Source organism: Natrix helvetica, assembly GCF_964273705.1.
Source record: "Natrix helvetica genome assembly, chromosome: Z".
NCBI classification, from domain to species: Eukaryota; Metazoa; Chordata; class Lepidosauria; order Squamata; family Natricidae; genus Natrix; species Natrix helvetica.
The window spans coordinates 112,092,061-112,112,006 of record NC_138554.1 but is presented as its reverse complement, the minus strand read 5'-3'; the positions used below and the strand labels follow the sequence as shown (position 1 = coordinate 112,112,006).

Here is a 19,946-nt window from a genome sequence, read left to right as displayed (position 1 = left end):
TTCCAATTCCTAGCTTAGGATAGAAGACTGTTTAAGTATACTTTCCTTTGTGCCCGAAGGCTCCACAATCTATCCTATTTTATTTTTCAGAGTCTTTTTTTTTTTAATGAAAAACTAGCATGCATCTCAAACATACTCTTTATTTCAAAGAATGCTTTGAATGCCATTAACCTTAAGCATTCATTGAAAACAAAAATAATAAGGAATAGCAAATAGCAAATAGCTGATTTGTTAGGAAGAGGGAGAGGAAAGGAAGGAGGGGAGGAAGGAAGGGAAGGGAGAAGAGAGGAGAGATGGAGGGAGGCTGAGGTAGAACCTCCTCAAATACACTTATTAAATAAAATACAGAGAAATTGAAGGAAGCAAACATTCATTCAAGATCTATCTATTCCAACCTTTTATCTTATTCTAATGTAATTGCACTTTTATGTGAATAAAGTGTTGACTGTCATATAATAAGGCATGCCCATTTACAGTATACCGAATTTTAAAAAATTGATTTGGTACCGGATTACAAAAAGTATATTCTGGTGCCCTGAAGAAGACAGGATGAAAATAGTACCATAAACTTTGTGGGGGCTTAAATTACTTATTTACCTTTAAATAAAACCCAAACCTCCATTCTCTCCATATGGGTCCTAGCCCTCCCTTTGAGAGAAGTTTGAGAGAAATCTTCAACATGTTTTCAAAAGTTGGGGTGATTCTTGAAGCAATGAAAACTACATTCTCTATTTGCAAGGACGGTTCTACTTTACAGACGTTCAAACTATTCCAGAAATTATTTAGGGTTTATAATAGCCTAGTTATAGGAGTCTCATAAATAAAAGAGAAAATCCTTTCAGAAGGAAATGTAATTTGATGAACGTGGTTCATTCTCACTCAATAACAAATTTCCAAAGTTAACTGAGCCATACTTGCATGACTGCTTTGTGAGACAAAGTGGTAACGCCTCTCACATCTGATCTCTCCTCATTGTATACAGATATAGAGAGACAGGGGAATGTAAGCATCTTTATTTGAAAACCCTTTAATGATCCAACCCCTGAAAATCCTTGACAGGACCCTGCAATGGAGGCTTACTCACCCCATGTTTCACAGTTTTTGCAGCATGGGCAGCTTTCTTTTTGGCGTCGTAATGAGTAAGAATGTCAATAATAGCCATAAAGTATACCTCTTTTCTAGCTGCATCTGTGGGAAGAGAGTAGGGAAGAGATGGGGAAATAAAATTAAACCGTACCTAGGGAGATTGTTAAATAAACAAATATAAATTGGGATAACTGCTTCAACAAATTCACACTTTGAATTTGAACCCACATAATCAGTCTGAACAAAAGTATCTCAAGTCTGACAATAGGAAGTATTGTGATGATATGTTACAGGGTTGGTGAATGAGTTCAAATATAAAACATTTTATTAAACCTCTTAAAATCAGCTGTACCTGGCTATAAAAGGCAGGTAGAATTCAGCACTTTTTATTTTATTTATTTGATTTATACAGCCACACATCTCACACATGTGACTGTAGGTGGCTTATAAAATTAAAACTTAATCTTAAACTGCAAGAAAATCCATGCACATTCCACCAATAAATGTTTAGATTACAATGGTTTGATAGAAGACAAGATAAGATATGAGTTCCTAAAAGTTTAAAATCAGATAAGTCCTGATTGCAAAGTATACCAAGATGATAAGGTACCAGAAGGAAAAACCTGAGAAACATTTGGAGGGGTTAGGTATGTTTAGTCTGAAGAAAATACTGCAAGGATATAGGACCGCTGTCTTTATCTATCTGAAAGGCTGTCATGTACAAGATGGAAGAATTGTTTAGAGTTGTTCCAGAAGACAGGAAAAGAAACAGTGAATATTAATGTTAGCTGGACATCTGGAGAAAATTCCTAACGCAAAGAGGTTCAACATGGAGAAGATTATTCAGGATGTAGGGAACCTCCCTTGGCTGGAGATGCTTAAACAGAAGCTGGATGGCCATCTTTACAGATGCTGCACTAGTGGATTCATATATTGGGTGGACGTTATTCTAGATGACTTCAGTAATCCTCCCTGCCTCTAATTTCGTACATCTAGGATGCATTTTGAATAATGTAACAGAATGAAATACTAATATCACATATATGTTATATCCTACAGAGTTGACATAAAGAGAAATTGATTTGAGCCAATGTTCTTCTCCAAGAAGCAATCCCCTGATGTTTTCTTGGCAAGATTTTGGAGGTGACTTGCCCTTGCTTGCTTTCTAGGCTGAGAAAAACTGGTTGGCACTGTTACTCTGGCTATATGCCTAAAGTAGGACTAAAACTCACAATCTCCTGGTTTCTAACCTGGTGCTTCATCTACTACTCCAAACTGGCTCCTAAGTTAATGCATATATAATTGTTTCATTACTTGAAATGCTAAACACTGGGGAGACAAAATTTTAAAAAAGGCAATTCTTCTCCAAAGAGTGGGTTTTTTGTTGTTGTTAGTCAACTTCCTTTAAAAGATGGTTTGAAATCCTTTATTTTGTTTAAAAATTATTACATTTATGAGGGCTTTAGTTCTGACTCATCTACTAAAGAAAATGATTGGGACTGAAAGAAGTTGGAGCACACATCTACATGTTTAAGCAGTGTCAGATACTAAGAATGTGAAGAATGGGTGTATATTTGATGTACCATACTTCTGACTTCTGTCTTAATTTTCAGAACTCTTTTGAATTCTACAATTAATTTGTAATCATAATTGGAAGAAAGCTTCAACAAGGTTAAATAGATTGCTTCTGAGTAGACTTACATGACTGTCACAAATACGTTGACAATGGAGCAAAGATTAAACAAAAAACAGAAATATGTTATTTATTTTGCTTTAATATACAACACTTGGGTTAAATCTGCCAATTTTGAAATGCTATATGAACACAGACCAAGAGATCAACAAACCCATTTACATTATCATTGTTGAGCACAATTTTTTAAAAGAACAATTTTCTAAAGAAAAAAAAATTGTGCTCAACAGTGATAATAGAAATAGGTTTGTGTTAATCTGGAATATGGAACTGAGCTTCTTTTCTGCAGAAAAGACTGAAAATTTTGGGAAATATGCCAAAGCAATGACTTGCTTTTTCTTTCTATTCACTCACACTAATAGCTGTGGTTTATTTGACAATACTTAAAATAGTATTGTTTAGTAAATAAATTTTCTAAGTAAAATAAAAGTACTCCTTCTGGGGTACTAACTAAGCATTTCTTAACTTTTCCATTTCCCTGAGCTGCAGAAAATAATTCTATTTGCAATCAAGTATGTATGTTTATGATGGAATAAATAAATCACATTATTATGGCCATGAACTGTAGATTTTATGTGCTTGCATTTTATTTTATTTTGATTGTGTTTTATTGTTTTATTGTATTTATAATTTTATTGACTTGTCTACAGTCAGCCAGACTTTCAGACTCGATTTGGCATTTTTGTCCATCTATTGAGTCCTACCCTTGGATAGGCAGTTGTGGATATTTGATGGTATTGTTGCAGAATGTAAGCTATTCTGTATAAAGCTGCCTTTTGTAATTGATTGATGATGAATTTGTCAATGCTGATGGTGTTCAAGTGGTGCACTGCTAGTGGTTCAAGCAGTCCCCATCTTTTTTGGCACCAGGGACTGGTTTTGTAGAAGACAATTTTTCCATAGACCAGTGAGGACGGTTTTGGTTTTGCTCACTCGCCCTCTGCTCACTTCCATCTGTATGGAGGTAGCCAGTTCCTAACAGGCCACAAACCGATACCAGTCAGTAGTCCGAGGATTGGGAACTCCCTTTCTTAGAAATTGCACCTAGGGTTCCAATTATTATTGATGCTATCTTTACTTTCTTTTGCCCCAGTGATTCTACTCTATTTGTAGATCTTTGCATTTTCTGATTTTCTCATGTTGTTTATATCTTTACAATTTATATTGTTTTATTTGTTTCCTAGTATATTTGATTGTTCACTAGTAACCTATGATGATCACTGTGTGGTATCTTATGATTCTTGATTAATGTATTCTATTTTATTTTTCTTTATGTACACTGAGAGCATATGCACCAAAGACAAATTCCTTGTATGTCCAATCACACTTGGCTAATAAAGGATTCTATTCTATTCTATTCAGTTTTTTTCTCTCTTCCCTTCTGCTTCATCCAGGTACCGTTCCACCCATAATTCAATTTTTTTCCCTTTCTTATTGATAACTGTTAAGTCTGGGATATTATGTGGCAGGTGCCTGTTTGTTTGAATTATAAAGTTCCAGAGCACTTTAGCTGCTTTATGATGATCTTCTTCTTCTTCTTCTTCTTCTTCTTCTTCTTCTTCTTCTTCTTCTTCTTCTTCTTCTTCTTCTTCTTCTTCTTCTTCTTCTTCTTCTTCTTCTTCTTCTTCTTCTTCTTCTTCTTCTTCCTTCTTCTTCTTCTTCCTTCTTCTTCTTCTTCTTCTTCCTCCTCCTCCTCCTCCTTCCTCCTCCTTCTTCTTCTTCTTTCATTAAATGTGAAAGTCAGTCAATGGAACATTAAAAAATGCATCACAAATACAACTGACTGGTACTAAAGGTTAATACGGGTTGCTGCCAGCATCCTAGGTATCAACCAAGTACCTTCTTAAAATATACGATGTTCCGAGTAGCACAGTTTTTTGCAGTTCGATTGCAGGGAGCTTCAATTTCATTGTTGCTGTTGCTGTTGCTGTTGCTGCTGCTGCTGTTGTTGTTGTTGTTGTTATTGTTATGATGATGATGATGATGATGATGATGATGATGATGATGATGTTAATCTTTGGTGAGATTCAAAGCCTTTGGGGCTGGTTGGTAGCTCAACAGCTCGAGTCCTAACCAAGGACCTAGGAACTGTTAAGGTAACATCGGAGGATATAAGTTGTTCCAAGTAGGGTGGTTTTTTGTAGAGTCAGACTGTTCAAGTCAGGTAAATGTAGAATTTTCAAATAGGTATTGCTCCAAGGGCTCCAATTACCATTGGGACAACACTTGATTTCTTTTTCCACAGTTGCTCAACTTCAATTTGTAAGTCCAGGTATTTTGTGATTTTTTTTCTTGCTGTTTATCTTCAATTTGTGCATCACCAGGTATTGCAATGTCAATGAACCATACTTTTTTCTTTTCAATTATTGTTATGTCAGGTGTGTTGTAGCCAAGTGCCTGTCAGTATGAATTCTGAAGTCCCACAAGATCTTGACTTTCTCATTCTCTAAAATCTTCTCAACCTGATGGTCCCAGTGATTTTCCAAACTTTTGGCACAATTTCCTGTGAATAATCTTAGCAACATGGTCATGGCGTTGTAGGTAGTCAGTTTGAAATTTTGCTGCACCTACTGATCAAGTAGTAGTAGTAGTAGTAGTAGTAGTAGTAGTAGCAGCAGCAGCAGTAGTAATAGTAGTTGTTGTTGTTGTTGTTGTTGTTATTATTATTATTATTATTATTATTATTATTATTATTATTATTATTATTATTATATTTGGTTAATCTTTGGTGAGATTCACAATCTTTGGGGTTGGTAGGTAGCTCAACAGCTTGAATCCTAACCAAGGACCTAGGAACTGTTAAGGTAACGTCGGAGGATATAAGTTGTTCCAAGTAGGGTTGTTGTTGTTGTTGTTGTTGTTGTTGTTGTTGTTATTATTATTATTATTATTATTATTATTATTAATTTTATTGTACTTTAATGCATTCTGTTCTCACTTGGAGATACACTGTGTGATAAGTATATGTACTTGAAATATATAAATACAAAGCTAAATTGCTGTCCTCCAAGCTGCAGACTTTCCATAATTTAATATACTGTTAACTTAGTTTCAACTTAGTTAACTTAGTGTTTACTAGGGTGAATAAGAAACTCCATAAAGCATATTTTTGATCATTTTTAAAAACGCAGAGATTCTACAGGAACCCTAATGCCCTTCATGTCTAAGAATTTATAGCAAAGCCACTTACTTTCATGGCATTTTATACCATAAACATCAATGGTTGGATCAAATTCTCCTGGGGCTAAAGGCTGCAAACTGTTCAGTGTATTTCCTGGGCTATCTGGAGGTGTTCCAACTGGGTGAGTCCCATCACTTTCTCCTTCCTCTTCCTCATTCTCTTCACATTCTACTTCCTCTTGCTCAGCTCGTTCAACATCATGAATTCCAACCAGCAAGCTGTAATCCATGAGTTTTAATTGAGCAAGGAACTATACAGCAATAACAGGGAAAAAAAGGAATCCATTATCAATCAGAAAACGATACCTTTACTACACTAAATGTTAGTTTGTATTAGCATAGATTTGTTCAAGTGAAAATAAAAAAGTGGGGTTTAATGAAAGATGCAAAAAGTATTTCAAGAATGTAACAGGTAAAGTTAAAGCAGTTGAATAGGATGTCTGCCCAAACCTGTAGGTTTTCTGTTCCCACAGTCTATATTTGGCAATGTTGAAGTCTCCATAGGTTGTCCTCAAGATTATGTCCATAATGGATCTGCCCATTATGGCTGCATGTCGCAATGATTGTTAGGTGAAATATCTCATCTTATGACACACACCCCACCTCTATTTTCTCTAATGAACATTAAATGAATGCTTGGGCCGTTAAGTAAAACATCGGGTGCCTCAGGGGTGCAACAGACACAGGTCCACATGCCCTGGCCCTCTCAAGCCTCCTTTACCCCATGCCCTGTGCTCTACTCCTAATCCTTGGGTTTCCACAGGCCTTTTCACACTCCCACCGGTGTCAGGTGGGCCTTAGGCCTAATTTCCACCTGACCAGGACAAACACCCTCCTCTTCACTTATCCTTTGAAGAGCTCCGAGGCCTTCCAGAATATTGGAATGGATTGCTTCTTTGTGTGACCATATGGTAAGTTCTGGAACTGGCCACCATTTTGTCCTAGCTACAAAATGGCAACCATGTTCGGATAATTGCCATGCAGTCTGGAAACAAATTGTTTCATTTTGTTGTCTTAATGAGATCTGCACAGTGCTGCAGAAGCTTCTGTACAGATTTAGTTAAGGCAACAAAATGAAGCAGTTTTTCTGGGGGATGCCATTTTATCGCTGCCCACAAGCTGGTAGGACAAAATGGCAGCTGCCTTTGCGTCATCTCTGCACAGCCCAGGGACAGGTGGCCAGCCCTCTTTCCCCACATGAGGTCCAGAGAGATCCAAAAGAGAAGTGTGATGATTGAAGGACATGTGAGAAACAGGCCCAAGCCCTGTGGAGTTTTGGCAGAGTGGGATGGGGGACAGGCAGAGGGCACTGCAGCATCCCTGCAGTCAGTTTTAACAGTGAATGACCACAGGAGCACTGCAACCTTTGTAACTTTGAAATAGAGATTATGTAATTTGGCAATGTCTTTAACTGAACATTTGTAACTGAACATTTGTTAAGTGACCTGTCGTATCTCAAGAACTGCTGGTATACCAAGACCCCATGTTTCAGTTCATTTTGGTAGCAGATGCAAGTTTAAGTAAATTGGATATGTGACAGAGACAATTCTTTGCTACAACCCTAATCTGATTTTGATTCCTTCCCCGTCCATATCAGCTACCTGTTAAAAGTACCAGCCACAGAAGGTCACATGAAAAAATATCAGGCTTACTTGGGCCCTGAAAGTCAATCCTGAAAGAAAGACTGGAACAGTATCATATTTACTTCCTCCCCAGATTTCTAAGAGAAATGTTGATATACAAGCTATTTATACATTAAGGGAATGAAAGCATATTGATTAGTCAGAGCACATTAGAATGCAAACAGAAAACTAAATGAATAATTAGACAGCTCCAGAAAATGCATCTCCTTCCATAAAAAGAAACAACACTATGATTTTGAGATTTATTGCTCAACTCAGACTTCACATAATTCCCAGCTTTCATGAACAAATTGGCAAGGCATTATAGTAACTGAAGTCTAACACATCAGGATCAAGCCAGACTGAGGAAAATCACTAAAAAATAAAATATATAGTCAGTGTGAAAAATAAAATGCATTTAAACTGAAATGTAATTGATGGAAAAGCACAATCTTTTGCAGCAGCAAAGTTACTGATCGGCTTAATTCTCAGCAAACATTTTTTTAAAAATATGATGAATATAAAATAAATTATATGAAGCATTTCTAACCTTTATCAACTTGAGAATCTAAACTTATACTAATTGCTTACATACAAATATAATATTTCTATAGGGATTTTAAGGAATAGCAATAGCACTTAGATATATATACAGCTTCACAATGCTTTACAATCCTCTCTAAGTAGTTTACAGAGTCAGCACATTGCCTCCAACAATCTGGATCCTCATTTTACCCACCTCGGAAGGATGGAAGGCTGAGTCAACCTTGAGCTGTCAGAATTGAACTCCTGAAGTGAACTGTGAGTTAGTTTGCATTACTGCATTCTAACCACTGTGCCACCACAGCTTTTGAATGCTTGAATGCACTAATCACCAAAAGACTCATTATATGGCTGATCATTTAAGAACCCACTAGATTTAAACAGTGGAAAGACAATTTGATCCATATTTCACAGGCACATCACCAAATATTCATAGTGCAAATTAACAATTCAAAGTAAAATACCAGGAATATTCAGGCATTTAAGAAGAGAAGAGGCAGAATTATTATTTCATAGTGATAACATCTTAGAGTGTTACATCTTTTCATAAGGGAGGAATTATTTTATAATTCAGGGAATAAAGCGGAATTTAAAATGGTCAATCTCAGTTTGAGATCTGAAGTTTTTGACCAAAGGCAGGGCTTCACTATTTATTACCAGCTTGTTTTAAACCAATATGGTAAATCCCAGACAGTTGCAGACAGCAAAGATCCTTCAGCTTCATTCCTGTTGCTCATGAGCGATGTGCCAGTTTTTTGGTATCAATTCTGCCGTCTCTCATTTGTTGCATAGTTTTAATATTCATGAAAGCAGGCTGCCTTTTTTCTTGTTTCATTAACCCACAATGTTGTGGCTGCTTTTAAAGAACACCAGAGAGAGGTGCTGTCCGCAAAGCAGGTACAAAGCAATTTTTCAAGGAATACACATATATTGAATGTATCTTTACAGGAACATATTGAAATATTTAAGTTAACAGCCATATCAGTCAGGCGGTACAACTGTATAAGTGTTTCTGGCAAGGATAGTGCCTTTATTCTTACCTCAACATCCTTTTTAAGCTTTTCAAGGAACATCTTTTTGTTGGCTTCATTAATGTAAATTTTTTGACCATCATTAATGAAGTCATTGTCTTTAAATGTTGGCAGTTCTTTGGCCTAAGGCAGACAAACAAGCACAAGTCATTTCAAAACAATGAAGGCAACAGAATAATGAAATGTCAATTGTCTCCGCAGAACATAACTAATCATGAACAGACATCAAAATGCAAAATAACAGCCACCAGAGGGCATTATAGAGCTACAGCACCAGAATATAGGGTACCTTTTCAAACATAAGATTAAAAACAAATCCATTAGCATCTTTTTTTCTTCTTTCATTAACACATCCCTTGTGTTTTCATTTGCTTACATCACTAAGGTACAAAACATTCTGATCTATAAATCAATGGTTGATACATTTCTTCGTTAATTAAAAATAATTGACAGTTTAAACATCAAATCCTGTTTTGCATGGCACGAAGTAGCAAAAAAACGTTCCAAATATATCATTCATAAAATATTCTGCAAGTAACAAACCAGGCAATCCTGTTCAGATGCTCTGCTAAAATGCGTGCAATCAGAAGTTCAGATATGAGGCTTAGGTTCTCCCCAATTTACCATGATAAGAAGATGCAACAAAGATTAATGAAAGATTCGAAGTGAGGAGTTCTTAAACTAATTTTATGCCTTGCTTAGGGATCATAAAATATTATGATTCCTAAATCGGACAATATTATTTATTTAATAATTATTCATAAAATAATTGTATTATTTTCTTGTACATAGTTTTGTGGAAAAAAGCTGCACTGTGGGCAAAGAAGATTAAAAATAAGAGTGATATAATTATGAATAAAAATGTTAAGGGAATATTGTGAATATCTTTTGATAAATGACCATAAAAATATTTGTTTCTGAATTATTTACAATTTATCAAAAGATGGCCACAATGCTAAATCCAACCTGATCAAACTACTGATTATGAAGAATCTGTGACTAGCAAAAAGCTATTGTCACCAAAACTTTAATTTGAATTCTTACCCTAAGAAAAGACTTGATGGCCTAACTGCTTGTTTTATGATTGTATTAAACATATTTTAATATATATAAGGTAAAGGTTCCCCTCGCACATATGTGCTAGTCGTTCCCGACTCCATTTCAAAACTGAAGAGCCAGCGCTGTCTGAAGACGTCTCTGTGGTCATGTGGCAGGCATGACGAAACCTCAAAGGCGCAGCGGAACACTGTTAGCTTCCCACCATAGGTGGCTCCTATTTTTTCTACTAGCATTTTTACATGCTTTTGAATGGTTAGATTGGCAGAAGCTGGGACAAATAACGGGAGCTCACTCCATTATGCGGCGCTTGGGATTTGAACCGCAAAATTCAATCATCAACCATAAATAACTGTACACTATAACTACAGTCATCTATGTCACATTATAGAACTCTAGGAGAGATAGAGAACCACAAAATGCTCCAGATTACTCCTGAGTAATCTATATACACCATTAAAAATTAAGCAAAATCAAGCATTGGCTGTCAGAATCTGATGATTGTGGAAGCCTATCACTCTTCTCTAAGCCAAGAAGTGGGTTATGTTCAAATATCTGTTTTGATAAAGTTAATATTATCACTGTCAAATTGTCACAATGTAAAGAAAACACCAATTTTGTTCAGAAGTAACTTAGTTGGTACTGATTTCCCACAATCATTTGAACAATAGTTAGGACAGCCTCATGATAGGAAATTGGTTTTGGATTTCTATTTTAACAAGCAGGTGATCACTTTTGGATTCAGTTTAACTGGTGCTTCCACAATAATCAACTCAGCCTTCTCCAACGTGGTATAGTGTTGGATCCACAATCCAGGTTATATTAGATGAGAACTTTAAAAATTGTGATCTGGAGGTATCAGATTGAAGACGACTATTCTAGATCAATACAAATGAAGAATTCAAAAGATTTATACAAGTGATGGCTAACCTTTTCCGGACCAAGTGCCCAAAGGGGGGAACGTGGACGTGCAAATACACACGTGTGCACCCAAACCACCAAAATGCAATGCGTGCGTGCCCCCGTGCATACTCTCCCCACATGTGCTCGGCAACAGTGCTTGTGCACGTGACCCCTGCACATGCCCTGCCCCCCCCACCCCCTGGGTACACAACCTGCCATCTGCACATGCGCAGCAGAGACCCGATGACCAGTTGGCCGGCAGGAGGCGCACGCGCATGCAGGACAGAGCTGAACTGGGGCAACAGCTAGTCCCAGAGGGAACTGCGTGCTACCTATGGCACATGTGCCATAGATTCGCCATCACAAATTTAGACCCTTGACATTACTGTAAAAACAGGATCACTCCATATTAAATTGAAATGTGCTTTTTTAAATCTACAGCTTCTGAATTCTAGTAATTTTGCCAAAACAACTGAGGTGTTTCAGATAGTTTTAAATAATTTTTTCCCATTCTCAACATTATCATGACTGTTTTCATTGACAGTAGTTGGAATAATTTATTTATATTAATTTTTCAGCAGGTTTCTAGTAAGACTTAGAAAAAAAAGTTATAGTCTCATGAAATACCTAAGATTTGATTAAAGTTAACTCATACTGGATGCAGCCTGCCACCAAGAAGACCTCACATGGGTTTGTTTAATTTGTCTTATGCTGGTTAAGTAGGTATAGAATTACATCTAAGAAAGTTGCCAAGAATAATACTCCACAACTAACATAAATTTTCCCTTTCTTACAAGTTGAAGGCAGATGACTAAGTGTATAAATATAACTTTGCCACACCTTTTCTTTGTCACTAGCTTCTCTTGCTACTGTTGAGCCCTGGAAGAAAAACACAGCACATTTTGTCACTAGAACAATACTGAATAACACACTTATAAAAATGTTTTCACCATCAATTTATTTTAGTCCCTCAAACTTATTGTATTGTATTATGAACAAGTATAAAATTCAAACACACTGTATTAAAATATAATAAGAAAAGAAATTTCTCTTCATGGAGATTTAGATTTTCCTGGTCCTATTTTCTTCTACTAACTCTAAGCATCTGGAGTCTAGCATGTCAGCCATAACCATTCTTCAACAGAGGAAGTGTCCCCCAGTTAGCAATACACTGGTAAAAGTCACACATAATTATTATAAACTATTATATGCATTAACCTGTTTCTATAGATATCTCTTAAACTTCAGCCTGTTCAAACATGAGAATTTTAGAGGTTTTCCTTAAATCTCTGGAAGGAATTTAAAGTACTGGCATTAATAAAACGGTTGTCACCTTGTGTTATAATCTGCACAGATGTGTCCATTGTGTAAGCATGTATCTACCCCCCCAAACTATCCCACTTCCTGGATAATTCACTTGTAATTTCACTTGCAAGATGATATACAGTATAGTGTGTTATTTTTTTTAAAACATACATTTTATTATAAAATGAACCCAAAATATTAGAGATCAATTAACCAGTTAAATATGTGTCAAATATTTTAAAATATTGATATGTTTAGAGGATAGTGAAATTTAATATTTTATGCTAATTCAAAATAAAGAATTATAGGTGTGAAAATTAAAATAGTAACACATCTACCAAAGGTCATACTATTATATTTTACTCTTATACCAGCTACCAAAAGCAGATGTGGAGGAGGGTAGTCTGCACCTAGCTCTCATTTAATATTATCACAAGTAGCATCATAATAAAACGTTCAAAAGGTGAACTGCCATTTTCCTGCTAGTATTTTTGGAGCACAGGTAGTCCTTAGTTAACAATAGCAATTGGAACGAGAATTTCCGCTGCTAACCAATGCTTTCATAAAGCATGATGTCAAACCCTTCCAAAACACCTCAAGGCCCCTGTGAGTTGGAGAATGGCATATGCTGCCTTGGGAAGAACGCCTAATGCACCCAGCCATTGTCTGCTGGTTGTGCCTTGTCAGCAGTGGGAGGAAGATGGGGAAAACAAGTGGGGACGACAGAGGCTTTGTATTATGGCTAGCCATGGCTTAATCCCATGGGGATCGAGAGAAAACACTTCTCAGTGATGGTGGCAGTGCCAGGGCTGAAGTGGGAGCTCAGGGGTGGCGGCTGTCAGCTCACATCGCTAAAGGCCTGGGCCTTTATTTCAGTCCCACTACTGCCAGAACAGCCAAAAGGACAGAGATGGAAGGGAGATTGGCAGGTGGGATGAATTGAAGTGCTCCACTAATCATAAGTGCACACTGACTACCAAGCACCTGAATTTTGATTATGTGATTGCAGGGTCTCTTGCAATAGATGTAACTTTGGAGACTGGGCCTAAATGTCATTTGTTCAGTGCAGCCATAACTTCAAAGAGTTTCTGAATGAAAGTCATTAATGAAGGAAGAACTGTGGTCAAATAATCAAGAGCATGAGTGTACGCAGAAAAGATACAGGTAAGGAAGGAAGAATGTGTGGGCACTGAGGTTGGGGAAAGTGAGCAATGGTGTGAAAGTGGTTGGGGGAAGTGAGCAATGGTGTGAAAGTGGTTGGTGTGGCATGAGTGGAGAAGAGCTGGGAAAGGGTGTTTGGGTGGGGGACACTTACCCCTTCCCTGCTGGCTTCCCCACTGACATTCTAGGTAAGTAATAGGGAGAGATACAAATGGTGACCATATGATCTCAGGTACTACAATTGGTTGTAAGTGTAAGGGCAAACCAGTTGCCAAGCACCCAGATAGCAATCAGGATGACAGGAGTGCTGGGACAGCTGGAACTCTTGAGGACTGATCGTAACCAACATTTGTTCAGTGCCATTGTAACTTTGAATGGTCATTGAATAAAGTGTTGCAGGATAAGGACTACCTGTGTATCCTAGTTTTCCTCTGGGAACTTTTACTAGCAAATTCTAGGCCACATCTAATGAAATGGCTTTGATTTCCACTTGAATAATATTTATAGGTCCAGGAGCTAAAACATTTGTTTCTTAAGACTGTTACTCATTCATGATTGATGGAGGAACAGAGATTTTACTGAAATAAGAAAATGGCACACTTTCACATCCAAGGATGTGAAATAAACTTAATAGCGACTTTTTAAACACCCAGGCAAATTGTTAATTATTATATTTTTAAAATAATGTTGATAAATAAAACATTAATAATTTACATTCTACAACTGAGCTATCACATTCTATAGTTTGCAATTATACCAGTCTCTCAGCAAATCTGAGAATATTTTTAAAAAATTATATGGAAAAGCACAATATTTTCTTCTGATAATATAGCATGTATCAACTGCTTAAAATAAAGTACTGTGAAGCCTAGTTGACAGAAGTCAATCAATCTCATGTGTAAGGGTTTTTTTCTTAGCCATCTCACTTCCTAACCCCAAGCCTAAGGAAATGAAGCAGGATATGGTAAACTAATTTGAACCAATCAAACTTCAAACAACAACTGCATAATCACCTCTTTATCCACTCAGAGGAAGTAAGATCAATGAAGCTTACTTCCAGGTAAATGGATATAGGACTGCCATTGAAAATATATTTGATAGAGATGACAAAAATAGAAATGGCTTAGTATGGCTTTTTAGTCATTTGCTAAAATAGTTTTAATATTAAATGATGCAGGATACTGATTTAATCTATTGCAGTACTTCTATTCATTACGGAAAAAAATATCTGTGTGCAGAACACAGCTGCCTACAAAATGCATTAAGGATAAAATAGCCTCTTCAGCTATTTTTTTTAACCTTTCAAATGGCTTTGATTGAAAGCATTAGCACTTAGCTACTTTAGCTAGCAATTCTCTGCCTAGTCACTTTACAACACACATTATGTTATTTTCATAAAAGGTTTTGTTGGATAAGCTGCAAATGTTATTTAATAAACACATCTCATAAAGATCATTTGTTGAAACGTTTTAATGCAGTGTAATTACAAGTTTTAAAGTATTTAATAGATTCATTCATTCCCTCCTTCCTTCCTTCCTTCCTTCCTTCCTTCCTTCCTTCCTTCCTTCCTCCCTCCCTCCCTCCCTCCCTTCCCTTCCCTTCCCTTCCTTCTTTGCAGGACTATTAACAGAATTACTGTAATGCCCATAGGAAAAAAAGTGCTTACCTTTAAATCATATTTTCTATAAACAGATAAACGATGGCTGAATACGTTTCTTGTAACAATCATGTACACTTCAATTCCATCAACAGTAAGCCGGTACATGCCCAAAAATTGTGGAAGTAGTGTGTTTCCATGACATTCCACTATAAACTACAATGGCATTAAAAAAAAAATTTATATGTTATTACATATTTTTCTTATATAGATACCTAAAGTGATATCAAACCAGACAAGTAAATTACTATGAAAAATTGCAGTATCAAGAAATAGTTAAAATAAACGTTTTTGAAGTATCTAAATCCTTTAATTACTGATGGCATTTGCATGATGAAGATTGCACAGAATTAAACATTCAATAAGGCTGTGACAGGTGAACATACAACATTTTCAATTTTATTTGAATGTGTTTGATTTCCATATACATTTGGAATAACCATAACCTATCAATTCTCTTCTCTACTAGTTCTCACCCCAAATCTGCACCTCATGATTAAAGAGTTCACTTGAAGCAGATAGAAACTATGTACTTTCATTTCTAGGTTTTCAGCATTCTCTCCCAAAAAGACATCCACCTTCGAGCCTGCCACTTGCAGATATAGGAGAGCTCTATACATACATACATACATACATACATACATACATACATACATACATACATACATACACACACACACTACGTGTGTGTGTGTGTATACAGAGAATGAATGAATGAATGAATGAATGAATGAATGAATGAATGAATGAATGAATGAATGAATGAATATATTGGTAGGCCGGAGGTATCATCCCATCACCCACAATATGAATAAACGTGATGATACCTCCCGCCTACCAAACATCTGGAAACCAGCCCTAGCCAACAAACGAACACCACCCACCACCCAAGCTGTTACAATACAAAACAACAATGCACATAAGCTAGCACCAATCAGCACCAATCTACCAATCATGATACAACCACACAACCAATCACTCCACTTACTGAAACAAAGTCAGCACCCCATCCCCTCCCACCAAGATTTACAGAAAGACGGCAGCTCCGTTTCCATTTTGAGCCCAAGCTTGAAGATGGCAGGTGAGATCCTGCTGAAATGTATGCCTAAATATGGGAGGAAGGTCACTACTCCCTCTTTCTGTCCTTCGGCTTATCACAGAAGACCATGCAGGCAGAAAACCATATTTTTATTTTATTTATATATGTATGTATGTTGTATTTGTACTGATAAATAAATAAAGGGAGACTAGTATAGATCTATTTTGAGCTAATTAGCTCTCATCAGCTAGCCATACCCTTACTGGGATTTGAACCTGGGCTGTATTATTCTTAGGCAGAAGTCTTAGCCACTAAGCCACAGGCTCGCCTCCTTATCAGTTGAGCCAGGGAAATAGGTAGCTTAGTGGCTAAGACTTCTGCCTAAGAATAATAGAGCCCAGGTTCAAATCCCAGTAAGGGTATGGCTAGCTGATGAGAGCTAATTAGCTCGAAATAGATCTATACTAGTCTCCCTTTATTTATTTATCAGTACAAATACAACACAAATATAAAAAGGCAACATTAAAAAAAATAAAAATATGGTTTTCTGCCTGCATGGTCTTCTGTAATAAGCCGAAGGACAGAAATGAGGGAGTAGTGACCTTCCTCCCATATTTAGGCATACCAGGGGTTTTAACACAAATACACACACACACACACACACACACTCTCCCTCTCCCCCCAAAACTGAAGATATGCTACTTGCAAAGCATCCTATGTTGTGTCATCAACAACACAGCAGCTTTTCAACTCCTCAATACCTCATGGCATTGCTGGAGAATGGGGACATCCTGAGTTACAAGGATTATCCTGTTAACATTGGATACTCAGTAGGTATCTCAACTTTTCATACACATTTACACAAAATAAAAAATTATAGCTGTACAGCAATTTTAGTGCTATGGAAATGTACTAAATATATGAATAGCTGTTATTATTTGGTTTTAAGTTATTGAAGGTTAGTTTTCATTTATTTACCTAATTTATAAGCCTAATATTTTATTTTCAGGGGAACATATTCTTAAAATTAAATTAGTAAAGTACAGAAGAAAAACACCTAGTTCTGCATTAATAAATGTGGATGCCTTGATATTATATGAATTAATTTAAAAACAATAATTATCATAATAAATACAATGTATCTGAAGGCAATGCCAATTTTGAATCATTGCCTTCTTAATGCAGGATAATCACAAAATATGAATGCAATGAGGAACAAGCTTCAGGAGGTATAGAAAAAATTAAAGTACTCAAACATAATAAATTTTTTGATGTAATAAATTAAGTAAAGTTTGTCAGGTGTAAGGAACCAGAACCATTACTTGCATTGACCAAAGCAGTTGCTTTAATGTTGATCACCTATTTACAAAAACCTCACCAGACTGACTACACTGCCTATGGAAATGGCAGGTAAAGACATCAAGTCTGACTTCTTTCATTTCTTCCCAGAGTAATTCCATGCTGGAATGACTTTTTATTGCCTTCTCTCCTTTAGCCTGTGATTCCAACATATTTTAGGGCTCACATAAAACTACACTGCTGCTTATAAATTGTGGCTTTTGATTAATTTCATAAGCATGATAATGACGGTAAATAAATTTGACCTGATGACGTTTTCCGTGGTTTGTAAATGCATTATAATCTATCTATCAGTAATAAAGTACATATGCACATTTTAATTAGGTAGATTAATTTTCTCTCCAGATTATCTCATGAGACTAAGACTAGCAGACAAGGCCACTAAACACCAATTCTTCCTTCTTGTAATGAATTTAGTAGCAGTGATTAATTAGAGTATGATCCTTTCTATTATAACCAAATGAAGCTTCCATTTTGTATTCTTATGCAGCAATAAGACTCTACAACTGAACTTTATAGTTAACAAATATAACAATTTTTAAATCAGACATTTTTCAGATTAGAATATATTTCATGTTCTCAATATTCATCCTTTTTTTCTAACCAAGGCTACACTTTGAAATTACTGAAATATTAATTCTCAAATGTGAAATTCATGTACTCTTTCACCAATACTTTGAACAGGAAACATAAATGAGATTTAAAACATGAACTGAGAATCAACTGAAATTGGGGCTAATTAAACTAAAGATACATTGCAAGCATAGGTTAAAACACTACTTATTTTAGTTCATCTTATCAAATATATCAATTGTAATACAATTTGGCAGCCATTTCTTATTTGTAATGTGTGTGGTTTTTGTGGGGAAAATCCTTATTAGCTTATTAGGGAAGCTTACGTTCTTTATTTTTTCTATATTGATACAGAGCTCTCAATTTGTCATTTTTTGGTTAGTTTTGATTTCGTTGCAATTATTTTACTTAGAAAACATGTAATATATTCCACTATTTAGAAAAACAGCACGTGTTACAGTACTATCAAGAGATAGGTCAAAATCTGTTTTACACTAGTGGAAGAGAAAGAAAGAAGGACTAGGGGAGACATGATAGCAGTGTTCCAATATCTCAGGGGTTGCCACAAAGAAGAGGGAGTCAAGCTATTCTCCAAGGCACCTGAGGACAGAACAAGAAGCAAAGGGTGGAAACTAACCAAGGAGAGAAGCAACTTAGAACTGAGGAGAAACTTCCTGACAGTTAGAACAATTAATCAGTGGAACAGCTTGCCTCCAGAAGTTGTGAATGCCCCAACACTGGAAGTCTTTAAGAAGATGTTGGATAGCCATTTGTCTGGAATGGTATAGGGTTTCCTGCCTAGGCAGGGGGTTGGACTAGAAGACCTCCAAGGTCCCTTCCAACTCTACTATTGTATTGTATTGTATTGTAAGAAAAGTAAACATGATGTGGCTATTGAAAATGAGTAAATTTTGCCAAATTGATTATTTTAGCCAAAGTGCCCTGCTACGTTCACTGTAGATAGAATAAAAAACATAAAACATTCTAGTATTATTAGCTGAGTAAATATTATTAGGTGTGGTCACACCACTACAGTGCTATTGCTGCTGGACAAAAAAGGCTGCCTTCACAAAAAGTCGTCAATATCCCAAGATCGTTTCATAGTAGTGAAATCCATCACTATCATCTGAAATTGTACAAAAAGCCACTTTGTACAAAAAGCCACTTTGTACAAAATTGTACAAAAAGCCACTCGGAACTTGTTTGTAATGAAAAGGCCAGGCTTTATCTGCATTAGCTTTTAATTTATAACATCATTGTTTTTATATTATTTGCATCACGATCGATACAGTACAATAACATATCATCTTGCCAGCCACTGTCACTGCTGATCAAATCTTTACTTTACAACAATAATTGTCTCCACTGACTTTGTTTACTTTGTTCTCTGGGATTTTGATCACTTCAATAAATTCCAATTTTATTTAATTGGGCATAGTGTGTCTAGCATATAGTTTTGTCAAAAGAAATGAATTTTTCATTTGGATTTGAAATTTTAAGTATATTCTAGAATTTTGCAACTTCATACAGAATGAATAAAAATAAAAATTATATAAAACTGAAATGCATATCTGAATTTTTATTCCCACCGTATAAAATCCTGACCTATAATGCTTCATGTGAGAATAACACTTAAAAAAATAGAACTGGTTCACATTCTGTCAGTTTTAAAAGAGAATTCTACAGCAAGGGCCTGGAACAGTTCTTCCACATTCATATTAATCACTGATACAGTTTG

The 19,946-nt window shown here is 36.1% G+C and overlaps 1 protein-coding gene across 1 annotated transcript in view; it reads right to left on the bottom strand.

The window, feature by feature from the left end:
- The window catches only part of PIP4K2A (phosphatidylinositol-5-phosphate 4-kinase type 2 alpha), an 86,376-nt gene that overhangs the window by 7,707 nt on the left and 58,723 nt on the right, over positions 1-19,946 (bottom strand). Inside the window, exons 5-9 of the mRNA XM_081933425.1 lie at positions 15,247-15,393; positions 11,955-11,993; positions 9,165-9,278; positions 5,970-6,210; positions 1,085-1,188 (exon numbers count right to left, since the gene is read on the bottom strand). Of these exons, the coding sequence (XP_081789551.1) occupies positions 1,085-1,188; positions 5,970-6,210; positions 9,165-9,278; positions 11,955-11,993; positions 15,247-15,393 (645 nt within the window). The remainder of the gene's footprint in view (positions 1-1,084; positions 1,189-5,969; positions 6,211-9,164; positions 9,279-11,954; positions 11,994-15,246; positions 15,394-19,946) is intronic.